At 40.7% G+C, this 15,368-nt stretch overlaps 1 protein-coding gene across 3 annotated transcripts; it reads left to right on the top strand.

Annotated features, from left to right (window-relative positions):
- Window positions 1–12: 12 nt before the first annotated feature.
- TRMT6 (tRNA methyltransferase 6 non-catalytic subunit) lies at window positions 13–13,580 on the top strand. 3 transcript variants are annotated; one of them, XM_061436618.1, is made up of 11 exons: window positions 13–353; window positions 3,098–3,225; window positions 5,067–5,176; window positions 5,730–5,821; window positions 5,949–6,032; window positions 6,299–6,423; window positions 7,197–7,555; window positions 7,938–8,023; window positions 8,658–8,760; window positions 8,852–8,938; window positions 10,243–13,580. In XM_061436618.1, the coding sequence occupies exons 1-11, from the start codon at window positions 226–228 to the stop codon at window positions 10,432–10,434; spliced, it is 1,494 nt and encodes a 497-aa protein (XP_061292602.1). In that variant the 5' UTR covers window positions 13–225; the 3' UTR covers window positions 10,435–13,580. The 3 variants fall into 3 exon arrangements, with proteins under 3 accessions (XP_061292602.1, XP_061292603.1, XP_061292604.1); XM_061436619.1 differs by lacking the exon at window positions 3,098–3,225 and having other exon boundaries at window positions 231–353; XM_061436620.1 differs by lacking the exons at window positions 3,098–3,225; window positions 5,067–5,176 and having other exon boundaries at window positions 284–353.
- The last annotated feature ends 1,788 nt before the right edge of the window (window positions 13,581–15,368 follow it).

Genomic DNA, 15,368 nt, shown 5'->3' with positions numbered 1-15,368 from the left:
AATCAAGGAGATTAGCCAGACGGAAGCCGCGAGGCTACCGGAAGCCCTCCCGAGGTTCCGACCGGAAAGCGGAAGCGGCACGCAGCACGTGGGGGCGGTGCCGGTCGGAGGCTTTGCGTCCCCTTAGGTTTTTGGAGGTGAACCTGCGGGCGGCAACGGCCTAGCGCCCCGGTCGGAGCGCGAGGAACTGGAGGGACGCTGCGGAGCAGAGACCCTCTGAACATCATGGAGAGCTCTGAGGATCAACCAGGCCCACAGCCACAGTATCCCGGGAATCACTGCATCCGCGACGGCGACTTCGTGGTGCTGAAACGGGAAGATGTGTTTAAAGCAGTGCAAGTCCAGCGGAGAAAGTAAGTCAGGTCTCTGGCCTTAGGAGTTCTCCGCCGCCGCCTTCTAGACATACTCTCTCACCGGGGTCCCTTTCTTGGTTCTCTAGATTCTCAATCTTCTCCCTCGTTATCTCCTCTCGGATCTTTCCACTGAGGACTTAGCCCCCAGGATCCCATCCTTGGCCCTCGGGATCACCCTCACGCCTCCTGTCTTCCAACAGAGCCGTGACCTTATTCCTGGTCCTCTATGTTAAGTATCTTAATCTTTCCAGAGTCCTTTCCCCATTCTTGGCCCTCGCTCGTGTGCCCCGCCCCTCTTCAGCAAGCCCCTCCTTTCCCCCTCCCCCCACCCCACTTCCCACATCCTGGGGTTCTTTCCTCAAATGTTGGGTTCTTCTCTCTTGTCTTCTCACAGAACCCACCCTTCACCCTCTGATCTCATCCTTGCTTCCCAGAACCCCCTCATCACTATTTTGTGTTCTTGAAACCAACACCTTTTACCCTCCCAGATTTTCTGATTAGAAATGTGTGCTTGCTTCCAAGTACATTATTTCTATAAAATGCTTATATTAATTAAGCTTTTAAATTTAAATATAGCAGTACAGCAAAGTCCTTAGGTTATAAGTTTGATGAATGATTCCACAGTTAACACAGCTGTATAACGACTATACAGGTGAACCTTTGGTTTTTCTTTCTCGTATTGTCCTTTTAAGTTGCTTTATCACAAGATGTGGTTGTTTGAATGTGGGTCTTAAAAACATACTCTTTTAGACTAGGCTTTTCATTCCCAAGGAGACAGACAGCAACATCTTTATTTCTAAAAAGTATTCTTAAGACACATACTTTGAAACACTTTTTATCAGTTTTCTTGGCAGAAGCATAGCATTAGTTTCCATTTTATTTAGAAAATGATTCTGAGCTCAACTGCATACCAGGGCAGACTGTCCCTTCACTTTTTCCACAGGGCTGCACTCATCTGGTTGGGCAGAAGCAATCCTGGCTCTGTGAGCAGACTCTGCGCATCTCACTCTTGCCCATGTCCTTCTGACTAGGTCCCACTTTCCTGACAGCGACCTCCTGTCAGGCCGGTCAGTTTGAGTGATGTACCCTTCTTTGCATATCAGATCAGCTGCCAGAGGGTAAACCCAACCCAGCTCAGAACCAGTGTTTCACAAGCACTGAACTACTCAAAGGATGAGGCAGGGGATGGTGCACAATCTAGTCTGAGCTGAGTTTCAGCTTCTCTGAGGGGATTCATGTCCACAAATATTTTGAGTGTTTATTATGTGTCAGTCACTGAGGACCCAGCAAAGAACATGAATTGGCCCTGTCTGATTCACTTAGGATCTTGGAGAAATTCACTCAGATGATTCTAGTGAGGAGACTTAATGAACGTGGACACATACACATACAGAGTTATGAAAAGGTCTAGAGCACCAGTAGAGACTTGTGATGCATCCAGGGGTCTAGAATGATGGGAAGCCTTTGGCCGGGGTGATGTGGTGCCATCTGATTCTGTTGTGGTCAGCCTCTCAGGGCACACAGAAAGAGAAGGTGTGGGATGGGGCACAAAAACTAGTCAGTACACGTCTTTCAGAATTCAGAGTTCTATCGGTGTGGGCAGTGTCCTGAAGCTAAACAGACTTCCTGAGATCCATTGGTTCTTTGTTGAGTAGACTGTGTTATGTAGTGGAAAGAACCAGGCTTTGGGTTCAGGCAGACTTGGATTTAAATCCCAGCTCCTACTATGTAACTGCATTTTGGGCAAGACACTTTTCCTGAGCTTCAAGATTGCTCATCTGGAAAGAGCTATGTCCAGGATGACTAAATTGAGAATTAAATCAAAAAGTGTGAACCATCTGATACATACTACCTAACCTCTGATCAACACTCAGCAGGTGTTATTTCTCTTCTTTTGAAAGGAAAGTTTTTTTTGGCTTTTGTGGGATTTCCTTTTTAAATTGTGCTGTGCTTCAGTCATGTCCGACTCTTTGCAACCTTATGGACTGTACCCTGCCAGGCTCCTCTGTCCGTGGGATTCTCCAGGCAAGAATACTGGAGTAGGGTGCCATTTCCTTCTCTAGGGGATCTTCCCCACCTAGGGATGAAACCGGTGTCTCTTAAGTCTCCTGCATTGGCAGGGTGGGTTTACTACTAGTGCCACCTGGAAAGCAAAATCTGGGTAGTGGGAAAAGCTAAAATTGCCAGGGCCTCAGTAGAGCGTTGTCAGTGTTAGGCATCACTTACAAATGTGTGAATTGTCAGTAATGTTTACAGGCAAATACCATTTGGTTTTACTGGATAATTTTCAAAGAAAATGGCCATTTAGGCCAGGGAATTTGTTAAATCCGTGTCATCTCAATGATTGTTCAGTTTTGAGGTTTTCTTGTGTTCAGGAGGTGTCACACTAAGTGTGTTAGTGGCACGGCAATCTTGGCAACACTTTATGCTACTCAGGAAATCTGAAATATGCAAATTTGGACATCTTGTCAGTGCAAATTGGAGCCAGACCAGTGCCTCGGAAAAAATAATGTCTTCTGTCCCTGTTTCTCATTCCAAATTCTTTGTTTTTGTGCCTTGTTTATTAATTTTATCTATCTGCCCGTAGCCCGGTTCTCTTTCATTCATTTGTCAGTTCATGGTCAGAGATAATGCTGCCAATTATCCTTTAGGGAGAGTGATTATGAAGTAAACTAGGTCAAATATATCTTTCCTAAATTGAGTGCAGATGAGATTCAGCTTATTGATTGCATTTTTCCCCCCAGGAAAGTAACTTTTGAAAAACAGTGGTTCTATCTGGATAACATCATTGGCCATAGTTATGGAACCACATTTGAAGTGACCAATGGAGGAAGCCTTCAGCCTAAGAAGAAGAAGGAAGAGCCTACTTCAGGTGCACTATACTACTTAGGATGAATAAAATAGATGCTCTTGAGCTGTCCAGTCAGAAACCTGTCAACCTGAATTAATTCTGAAATGCTAGCCCAGGCTGTTCCCAAAGGAATCTGAACTCACAATCTGAGAACTGTAGCTCAGTAGAATGAATTAGGGTTTGGTTTTGGCTTTGAGATATCCTGGGTTCTAACTCCAGCCCATCATTAACCAGCCCTCTGACCGTGGGCCAGATATTTAATCCCATGAATCCTTGCAACTTCAGTGTAAGAACAGGTGTAGAGCCCTGTTGGTGTCTAGAAGTTACCGACTTTTGAGGTAGATAGCATATAGGGAAGAGGATAAGATGTCGGGTTTTTAATTCAACTGACTAGGTTTAAGTTCCAGCTTCATCACTTACCTGGTAACCTTGAGCCAGTTATTTGGTTTCTCTAAGGTTTATCTGTAAAATAGGACCATAACACATGCTTAATGACCAAGCTATAGTGAGTATTCAATCATATGACACATAGGAAGTTGTAACAGCCTCATGGGTTTAGTATTATCATTAAATTGAATCCTTAAATTTTTATTAAAATAAGTATACTTAAAATATTTTATGAATAAAATTATTAAATAATTAAAATACTAATGAAATTCTGATTCAAACCACTTTACTAAATATTTATTAAATATTAGATGTAAATATTCATATTTTTATTAACCATCAAATACATTCCAGGCATGATTAAGCACTGCAGTTACAGCAGTTTGTTAGATAGACCATCCCATAAAATTTATTTAGCAGTGGAAGTGTTAGTCATTCAGTCGTGTCTGACTCTTTGCAACCCTATGGACTGTGGAATTCTCCAGGTAAGAATACTATAGTGAGTTGCCATTTCTTCCTGCAGAAGATCTTCCCAACCCAGGGATTGAACCTGGATCTCCCACATTGAGGGCAGATTCCTTACCATCTGAGCCATCAGGGATGCCCACTTAGCAGTGGGAAATGCCAAAAATAATCAAATAGACAAGCAAACAGCATAATTTCAGGTGGTGATGTGTGCTACGCAGATGGTGGAGCAGGGAGGTGTACTGAAGGCTGATTGAATGAGATAAGACTTGGCTAAGATGGTAAGCTCAGCCCTGAGTGATGTAAAGAGGATCCACCCACTTGGAAACGTTGCAAGAGCATTCCAGGTGGAGGGAGCAGCAAATGCCAAATTCCCGCATTGTAACCACCCTGCTGTGTCTGAGGAACATGAGGAAGTGGAGTGGCTGAGTACAGGGCTTGAGAAATGAGACCTGAAAAGTAGCCGGGTACCAAATCATGTGTAACCTTGCGGGTCGCCTTTAAATTGCTACAGGAAGTCACTGTGTGGTTTTGTGCGTTGGAATAGATGAGCCAGTTTGCATTTTAAAAAGAACTCTGCTGTCCAGGTGGATTGTTAGGGGGCAAGAGTGGAAGCAAGAATATGAATGAGAGGCTTGGGCTAGTTGTGACAAGAAAGGATAGTGGATTGGGGTGGGGGCAGTGGAATTCATTGGAAAAGACCCCGATGCTGAGAAAGATTGAAGGCAAAAGAAGAGGGCAGCACAGGATGAGACGGTTAGCATCACGGACTCAATGGACATGGATTTGAGCAAACTCTGGGAGATAGTAGAGGACAGAGGAACCTGGTGAGTACAGTCCATGCGGTCACAAAGAGTCTGACATGACTTAGCAACTGAACAACAAAAGAAGTAGAACTGAAAGGCCAAATTTAAGTGGCCGACGGGCTGGATATAGATATAAACTTAGAAGAAGAAAGATTTTTAAATAATTTCAGATCATATATGTCATAGAGCAATTTTCTTCCTTAGAAACCAAAGAAGCGGGCACTGATAATCGAAATATAATTGATGATGGAAAATCTCAGAAACTTACTCAAGATGACATAAAAGCTTTAAAGGACAAAGGCATTAAAGGCGAGGTAAAATTCAAAGAATTTTTTGTTTCGTTTTCATTTTTTATTTAGGAAATTGGTTGCTTTTTAAAGCAGACTTTTCCTAAGGTAAGATGTAAAAATACAGTACATTTCTATTAAAAATAGCTTGAAGTGTTTATGCAATTCAGTGTGTCAAAGATTTTGTTTCTTAAACACAAGAATGTAAGTGAATGACATTACTAATATTGTTAACAAAAGGGAATTTGATAACTTACTGCATCTTAGAGCTTGACTTTGTTCATTTTCAATAATGTTTTCAGCCAGTGTCTTCAGGACTGACAGTGTACATTACCTCTTTTCTCCCTAAATTGTATATGTCTGTTCTTTTACTTTGATTTAAATGGAGTTATAAGGTACTAATATTTTAATACAAATTCTGGATAGAGTATAAAAATACTAAGTTCATCCATTTGGACTTCTGTGGAAAAGGGCCTTGGAGAATCAGACTTTTGGATACACTCTGTGGTAAGAAACCTTTGAAGTTATCTGTGCTATGAAAATAAAGTTTCAGGAAATCTGCTTGCTCCTTTTCTTATAGGAAATAGTTCAGCAATTAATTGAAAATAGTACAACATTCCGAGACAAGACAGAATTTGCTCAAGATAAATATATAAAAAAGAAGAAAAAGAAGTAAGTAATTATGCTTTTAAAAGGATGAAAATACAAAATATTTTTATAGATTTATAAAATGTATTATTTAAATAAAATATTTTTAAACTAGCTTTTTAAAATTAATGTTCTGTTTTTCTTCCTCCAGATATGAAGCCATGATTACTGTTGTGAAGCCGTCCACCCGCATTCTTTCAGTTATGTATTATGCAAGAGAACCTGGAAAAATTAAGTACGCTTTGTTTCCTTTCAAAAGTATAATTGGGGGAAAATATATCTTTAAGAAAGTCATGATTTTAAATAAAATGAAAATCTTGCTCATCTGCATAAAGTATCCTCCTACTTCATAAATTGTAAGTCCTTTTTTACTATTGCCTCCAAAGCAATCAATAATCTTATCAACATCATTTTTATGAAACAAACAAAACTTGAAAAATGATGGTTAAAATAGAAGACTTTGTTTAGCTAAAAATGAATACATTATTCTTTTTTCCTTAGCCACATGAGATACGATACACTCGCCCAGATGTTGACATTGGGAAATATCCGTGCTGGCAATAAAATGATTGTGATGGAGACGTGTGCAGGCTTGGTGCTGGGTGCGATGATGGAACGAATGGGAGGTAAGATTTAATGTTTTGATGTTCATTAAAAGCCTACCATGATTTGAGTAGAGGGGTCTAAAAAATTCAAACTCATGGAAAGTGAGGTTGAGTTACTTGAAGTTAATGAAATGACTTGGGTGTGCCTGCACAGCTCCAGTCTCTGGGAGCTTCCTCCACAGTCCACATCTCCCAGCCTGAGCTGTGTTGGCATCCCCAGTGGCAGTGTCCTTTCCAGCTTCCATGTCAGTGGGGGTGGTTCTGAAGCCTGTGACCGGCTAGGACTTCAGGACAGTGATTTCAATTTCAGTAAACTCTTGGGTAACTGGTGCTCATTTTATTGGCCTGAATTGAGGGGAGGGAATAGGGTGGGAAGAATACTAGGTATGTATCCTATCCTAGAAGAAAACAACACAGCCTGATTTGCCTACCCTTTCTCTGACCCTGTTGAAGATAAGAACTTTTAACTGCCTGTTTAAAGATTGGCCCAGAGAGAAGCTGAGAGCCAGTCGCCAATCATGTTACATACAAATTCGCAGGCGCACAGGGTTTTACTGTAGTGTCAATGGGGGTATACTTCTTTAAGACTTCCTGTTTACCTGTTTGGAATTGTGTTGCCTCCATTGGGAAGATACATAGAGTCCAGATGGACCTCCCTGAGGAGCTGCATCATCTTCAACCTCTGAACAACATAAAGCAGAAAAACTTTCAGTCTCCATAACATGGCATACCCTGAGGGTAGCATAGTCAAGTTGTCTCCATTAAGCAGATGTCTGTTTCTTTTATCTTTTCAGGTTTTGGCTCCATTATTCAGCTTTATCCTGGAGGTGGACCTGTTCGGGCAGCAACAGCATGTTTTGGTTTTCCAAAATCTTTCCTCAGTGGTCTTTATGAATTCCCCCTCAACAAAGTGGACAGTCTCTTAAATGGTACATTTTCTGCCGAGATGTTGTCTTCAGAGCCAAAAGACATTGCTTCAGTTGAAGAAAGTAATGGCACACTGGAGGAAAAACAGACTTCTGAACAAGAGAATGAAGATAGCATAGCAGAGGCCCCAGAGAGCAATCACCCAGAAGAACAAGAAAGAATGGAAATTGTCTCTCAAGATCCAGACTATAAGGAGCCTAAAGAGAGTGGAAGTAAAAAGGATTATGTAAGAATGTTAAGAGTTCCCACTACCCTCATAATGCTTTCCCCAAGGCTTCAGTTAACTTCATGTAAGCCTTGAGATTTGATTTGACTTTAAGAGCATCAGCTCCCAAGATAATAAATATCAAAACAGAGAAAGAGTGTGTGTGAGTGTATACATGTGTGATTTCATCTTTGGGATGGAACTTTAGGATACAGAAGCATTATATAGGTAGCTCCATGATGGTTTTATAACAGCAGGGATCTTATGTGTTTTCAACTTCCCTATAAATGATCTCCCTCTGTTGCTTTAGTTCAAGTTGATAATTATTGTTAAAATGTTTGGATAGACCAGTATTTCCAAAAACCTGACTCAGCATGTTGGTTTCTTATTTTTCTTCTTGAAGATTCAGGAAAAGCAGAGGAGACAAGAAGAGCAGAAGAAAAGACGTTTAGAGGCTGCTGCTCTGCTGAGTGAAAGAAACGCAGATGGGTGCGTTGATGAAAGATCACAGGCAATGTCTTGGTGTTCAAGGGCTCTGCTTCAGGCAGATTAGCACTCTCTGCTTATCTGCTTTGGTTGTAGCGGGGACAAGCATGATGATTCTGTCTTGGATTTGTAAAGAAAGGAGACTGCATCTGGCAGGGGTGGGAAATTGATTATGCTGATTTCAGAGTTTTAAAAGAAATTGAAATTTCTCCAATGATAGCACATGATCAGATGGGGCTTTGCAGTCCCACTAGCTGCAGTGGGTGGGGCATTCCAGTTGATGTGATACTGGCTAAGAGCAAGGGCTAAGGAAAACCTGACGGGAGAGGTAGATTTGGGTATCTACAAAGCCAATGTTACAATGTTGGATTTGTTTCCAGATTTTTTTTTTTTTAATCAAGAATGTCATTAAATTCCACTTCGAGTTGCCAAGCACCATAAGAGTTTATAATCCAATTTGTGTTTCTTAGAAAGTAATAGTTCATGATTTTACTGTTTGGGATCTCTAGAATATTATATTTAAAAGTCTTCCTTGTGTGAGTCATGCAAATAAATATATGAATATTTTAGATGCATTTCAAAACCTGTGCTCCACCTTGGGACATAGAGAAATAATTTGTCTAACATTTTCTTGCAGGTTAATTGTAGCTAGTCGTTTCCATCCCACTCCACTGCTGCTGTCTTTGCTGGACTTTGTGGCTCCTTCAAGGCCATTCGTGGTCTACTGTCAGTATAAAGAGGTAATACTGACATGGAATGGACTAGAATTCTTACATCTAAACATTGCAGCCCTCAAAATAATTATTTATAGAACTCTGTTTATGCCTTTAGCCTCTGTTGGAGTGCTACACAAAACTTCGGGAAAGAGGAGGGGTCATCAACCTCAGGCTGTCTGAAACCTGGCTCAGAAATTACCAGGTACGTACGTGTTCTTACAGCCAGTCCCTGGGAGCTACTCTCCTGGGTTGCCAGCACAGTAGTACCGAAAGCTGGGGCTCTCCCTATTTCTATCTACAGAGATGAAAGTGTCTCATGTCTGTAACTCAAAGTGCCCTGACCTTTCCTGACCCTTTTTTCTTTTATCATGTCATAGTAACTCAAGTCCAGAGACACTTAAAATGCAGACAACTGTGCTTAATGTTTCCCCAAGGCTTCGAGAGCACTGTACAGTGAATAACTGATAATAGCAAAATTCCTCAGCTAACAAGAAGGTGACCCTTTCCTCTTTGCTGGGATGTCTTTGCAGCAAGTGTTCAGGATTTCCTGATGGAGTCTGTAAGTTCAGGTTCTCTGAAAGGTAGAAGTGTAAGAGATTGATTGGAGAAACACCTTTGAAAGATAGAGAGGGAGCAGGATTAGGCAGGGAGCGTTGCCAGACCATCGTGCCGGTCTGATGCCTATGACAGAGTTGGAGGACAAAGCGGGAGGAAGGGCTTGCGTGCTGCTCCGAGAAAGTCTCAGGATGATGAGGAACCCCAGAGCAGAGATTGCCCACTAGAGGAGTGCAGTATTGGACAGTTGTGGTACCTGTGCTCGGCTATCAACTTGGAATAACCCATAGCCTCCATATGTGTGACTGTTAAATGCACACATCTTAAAGGAGCAGCAGCTAAAGGCTTTCTGTTGCTTCACCTCAACAGCCAGTTCCCTGTTAGAGATCTAAGACGTGGCGGGGGGCGCACCTCATGACTGTCACAGGCCCTGCTTTGCTTCCTGGATATCTTACTTAATCCAGGACATTCTGCAGACCTGGAAAACCTTGCACTTCACAGTAGTCAACTTATTTAGTTCTAGAAACAGGAGAAAGGAATTTTTGACAAGAGTTAACAGGGTGTTGGAGAAGGAAGGCTCTGGCTATATGTCAATAGCTACTTCTCCATGGACCCAGCTCCGCTGTTGACCATGAAGCTTTCTGGAGCCAAGAGGGAGAAAGCCAGGCCTAGAGCACTACACAAACCAGTTGCCCTTTTACCTCCAGGAACTTGCTTCAGGTTTAAGAGAAATTATTTCACTTATATTTTTCAAAGAAAATCACTCAAATCAATTTCTATACTTTTATCTGCACTATTATGCGAAAGAAGGACCTCCTTAGGAATTGGTCTGATTAATTTGTTCTCTCTTCAAGAGAATCTGTGTCATTTAAATTCTGATTTCTGGCATGTGTATTGTTAGCATGGCCTTATCTGCTTAGGGAAACATGAATGTCTTTCTGTCTTGATTAGGTTTTGCCAGATCGAAGTCATCCCAAACTACTGATGAGCGGAGGTGGAGGGTACCTTCTCTCAGGCTTCACTGTTGCCATGGACAACCTTAAAGCAGACCCCAGTCTCAAATCTAGCACCAGCACTTTAGAATCTCACAAGACTGAAGAGCCAGCAGCTAAAAAACGGAAATGCCCAGAATCTGACTCTTAACCTTTTAAAAATTGCTTTGATTTTTGTTCTCAGACACTATACAGTTAGTAAGTAAACCTTAAATGCCATTACTAATTGTGTTTTCATATCCTAAGAATAAGAACTTGTTTATACACCTGTTCCCAGGAAGGACAAGTAAGCCTTTTGTCCACCTCTGACATAGCTAGGTTTGGACTGTCGAAACCTTGAGCTGAAATACCTGAACCTGGGGTAAGCAGTGGTCTGGTTTATGGCCAATTCTGTTTATTTCACAAAAATCTTTAAGTCCTTTCAGTACTCTGTGCAAATTTCTTGAGAATTTAGAGATCAAAGAAATATATTTATACAAAGTTTTGTTTATATGTTAAGCTAAGTGGAATAACACACCATCAGTGAAACTTGGGTACTATAAAGAAGGAATTTGTGGAAGAAATTTCCTCTCTTCATTACGTTCTCTTCAACCTAAGCAATATGAATGAGTGTGAGATTTACAGTACCAAAAATGTCCATCCTTTTCCTTTCAATGGAATAAACTTTTAAAAAATATTTTACTATTTTAATAGTTGATGACCTGGAAAAACTCTTGAGTATTTATTTTATTGCTGTTTTTGTCAGTAGGTGTAGTAGGGTACTTCTTTGCATTGATTTGCCAAACCTCTCATTCTTTTGTTCCAAATAAAGTGACTAGAATTTTTATGTACTATTAAAGGAAGCAAATGGTTTTTTCTCCCCCCAGAGACTTATGGAGATAGATACATGTATGTGAATATTAGTATATGCACATATATATATTTATATACACACACATGCACATGGAGACAGAATGCACTGTCTGTATGAACTATAACAAAGTTTAGTGCAGGGCTTAGACCAGTCCTCATTGCATTAGTGTCACTCCTTGTCAAATGTATTTTAAAGTGCCTTTTTTGGTGATTATTAATGCTGGTTTGTTGAGCTCTGGCATGACTGGGGGTTAGCCTTTCTAAGCTCTGAAAAAAAGTGTAATCAAATTATTTTGGTCATCTGCTGCAGCCAAGAAAAAATGTTTAGAGGAAGTCAAGGCTCTTGTCCATTGAGAATCTGAGTCTTGCTCATTAAACATGTTCATCATGTATGTTGTTAATGTCATTATAGAATAGATGTGGATCATCCAGCAAGGAGCATCTCAAAAAGAAAAAAAGATTGCTCTTTCCTAATAGCATGTACTGTTGTAAAAATGGCCAGTGGTGATTACCAACAAGTACAGTTCTGATTCCTCTTTCTTAAAACAATTGCTTTTAAGGAACAAAAGCATTTTGTTCTATGATCTGTCTGACTTATATTAATGATGCAGTTAGTGATGCCACCTTCATTCGCTTTCAGCTGATTGTGACACATGGTCTGTGTAAGAAAACATGCGTGGATTGGCATCTCCAATCCAGGCATGGATTCACTGAACATGTGATCTCACTGAACATGTCCATGAAAACAGTTGTCACCCTCATGCATCCAGTCAAGTCTGGTCAAAGAGAACACAATATATGCACAGACAGATTCAGTAGTGGTTGGTCTCCACTGGTCACTGTTGTTAGAACCATATCCTACTTGAAACTCAACCAGTTTTCAAGTCCGATCTCATTCAATTCAGTCTAGGGGTCTGCACTGCCAAGGCCCTGTGTGCCCATATAGCTACCCTGGAGTTGTGAACTTAATGCACCAGGTTTATCTATTACTTTTTCTCATTCATGTAATTTACTTAATCTTTGAGTCCTGATGATTTAATTCAGTGGTTTGAAGATTTAGTGTGCACCAGAATCTCCTCGTGGGCTTATTAAAACACAGATTGATGAGCTGCACTGAGTTTCTAAGTAAGTCTGTGATGGGGCAGAAGATTCACATTTCTAAGTTTCCAAGTGACACTGGTGCTGCTGGAGCATAACCAACTACTTGAGAAACATTTATGTGTGGACACCCAAATCACACGTGTCTTGTTTGTAAAATGGACATCACCTTTGGAGCAGATAAGTGGATAATTCTATGGCTACTGGACATCCAGTCACCAGGAGAGTTATGCGAAATAGCACTTTAATGAGTGGCCATCAAAAAGTAAAGACAATCATTAATAATGTCCATCATACTCTTCATTTGATTAGGGTACTTGGAAATATAATGTGTTAATTAGATTTTTTTAGCTTAAAGGTGTACTAAAATTGTATGAAGCAATTTTTTTCAGCTTTATTGAGTTATAACTGACATAATATTTTGTAAGCTTAATGTGTTAATGTGTTGATTTGATACACATATATTGCAGAAATATTATCACCATAGCATTAACTAACACCTCCACCTGTGACATAATTACCATTTTTGTGGGGGTGGGGGAAGGACATTAAAATTTTACTATCATAGAACCTGTACAGGGCTGGCCAAAGCATGTCGGGAGCAGGCTCTGAGGCCGCTGGGCCCCAGCTGCCACCTTGGACATTAAATTTTTAGAAGTTATCAGACTTTTCTGTGCAGTTCTACCAGAAATTCAGAAACCTGAAAGGAAAATCCAGTTTAGAGAGAATGTTCGAAGGATTGCTGTAACTCTCTTCATATTCTTAGTATGTCGTCAGATACCACTCCTTGGAATCATGTCATCAGATTCTGTAGATCCTTTCTACTGTATGAGAGTTATTCTTGCATCCAAAGAGGAACTCTAATGGAATTGGGTATCTCCTCAATTGTTACATCTGTTTGATCATGCAGTTGTTAGCTGGAACCAAAATCATTGAAATTGGAGTACACGAGACAGAACCTTGTTCAGTGGAGCTCAGAGATTTGGTACAATCATTACCATTGGGTAAGCCATGGTTGTATGTATGTCATGATGGGCATGTATGGGGATCTGCTGAAATGGATGCTGGAATCTGTCTCCTTATCATTCAGGATGTTTTCTCAGACTTGGTCTCTTACCTGTGCTGTCAGCCAGGTGGCTGTCATGATGGTAGTCACTGCCTGCATCTGTATGTCAGCTTGGTCACATTTATATTGTTCCTTATGTCACTGGGTTACGTACATTGTTGGTACAACATGCTGTTGAGTTTAATTGCCATTTAAAATGTCTCCCAACAGTCTGCTGTAATTTGTTATTGAAATAAAGTTATTGTGTATAAACAGGCACAGAGCAAGCCAGATGATAAAAATCTAAGTCTAAACTTTTTTTATAAGCAGACAGTAAAAATTCTTTGTAATGGGTTAAAAAAAGTTTACTCTCAACAACTTTTAGGTATATAACTATGGTTAACTATAATCACCATTTTGTTGTTGTCCAGTCGCGAAGTCACGTCCAACTTTTTTCAACCCCGTCCATGTACTGCAGCATGCCAGGCTTCCCTGTCCCCCACTATCTCCCAGAGTTTGCATCCACATCTGCTGAGTCAGTGGATCCTGTCTAACCATCTCATCCTCTGCTGCCCTCTTTTCCTTTTGCCCTTGTTCTTTTCCAGCATCAGGGTCTTTTCCAGCATGTCAGCTGTTCACATCAGGTAGCCAAAGTATTGGAGCTTCAGCTTCAGCATCAGTCTTTCCAATGAATATTCAGGGTTGATTTCCTTTAGGATTGACTGGTTTGATCTTGCAGTCCAAGGGACTCTCAAGAATCTTCTCCAGCACCACAATTCTAAAGCATCAATTATGTAGTTTTCCTTATGGTCCACCTCTCACATCTGTACATGACTACTGGAAAAACCATAGCTTTGACTATACATATCTTTGTCAGCAAAGTGATGTCTTTTCTTTCTAATATGCTGTCTAGATTTATCAAAGCCTTCCTTCCAAGGAGCAAGTGTCTTAATTTTATGACTGCAGCCACTATGTGAAGTGATTTTGGACCCCAAGAAAATAAAATCTGTCACTGCTTCCACTTTTTCTCCTTCTATTTGCTATGAAGTGATGGGACCAGATGCCATGATCTTAGTTTTTTGAATCTTGAGTTTTAAGCCAGCTTTTTCACTCTCTTCTTTCACCCTCATCAAGAGGCTGTTTAATTCCTCTTCGCTTTCTCCCATTAGAGTGGTATCGTCTTCATATCTGAGGTTGTTGCTATTTCTCCCAGTGATCTTGACAGTCACCATGCTCTACATTAATTCCCCAGAATGTGTTCATCTTAGAACTAAAAGCTGGTGCCTCTTGACCAGTATCTCCCCATCTCCTGCACCCACCAGCTCCTGGCAACCACCTTGTTTTAAGGGAAGTTTATTGAATTTGTTACATTATTGCTTCTGTTGTTTTTATGTTCTGGTTTTTGGGGGTTTTTTGGTTCTTTTTTTTTTTTTTTTGGCCACTAGGCATAGGATCTTAGCTCCTCCACCAGAGTTTGAACCCACACCCTCTGCATTAGAAGGTGAAGACTTAACCACTGCACCACAAAGGTCCCCAGCAACCACCACTTTACTTTGTTTCTATGAGTTTTATATTTTTAGATTCCACATAAAAGTGACATAGTATTCACCTTTAGCTTATTTCAGTTAGCATAATGCCCTTGAGATCTATCCACGTTGTCACAAATGGCAGGATTTCTCTGCTCATTGCTGAATGACACACCATTGTAAATACATACCACATCTACCCATTCATCTGTTGACAGACATTTAGGTTGTTTCTGTTATCTTGTCTATTGCAAATAATGCTGCAATGAACATGGGAGTGCAAATACCTCTTCGAGATACTAATTTCATTTTCTTCAGAAACATATTCAAGGACAAAAAGTCTATACATTTTTACACTCCCCCTACATTTTGTATTTTTGATATTTTGTCTTTTTCATGTCCCATTTCCACTTTCACTTTCAAGTACTGAAAGTGAAGTGAAGTCACCCCGTCGTGTCCGACTCTTTGCGACGCCATGGACTGTAGCCCACCAGGCTTCTCCGTCCATGGGATTCTCCAGGCAAGAATACTGGAGTGGGTTGCCATTTCCTTCTCCAGGGGATC

The sequence above is a fragment of the Bos javanicus genome, chromosome 13 (assembly GCF_032452875.1).
Source record: "Bos javanicus breed banteng chromosome 13, ARS-OSU_banteng_1.0, whole genome shotgun sequence".
Classification (NCBI taxonomy): Eukaryota; Metazoa; Chordata; class Mammalia; order Artiodactyla; family Bovidae; genus Bos; species Bos javanicus.
Note: the sequence above shows the minus strand (reverse complement) of the source record. Positions and strands in the feature narration are given on the sequence as shown.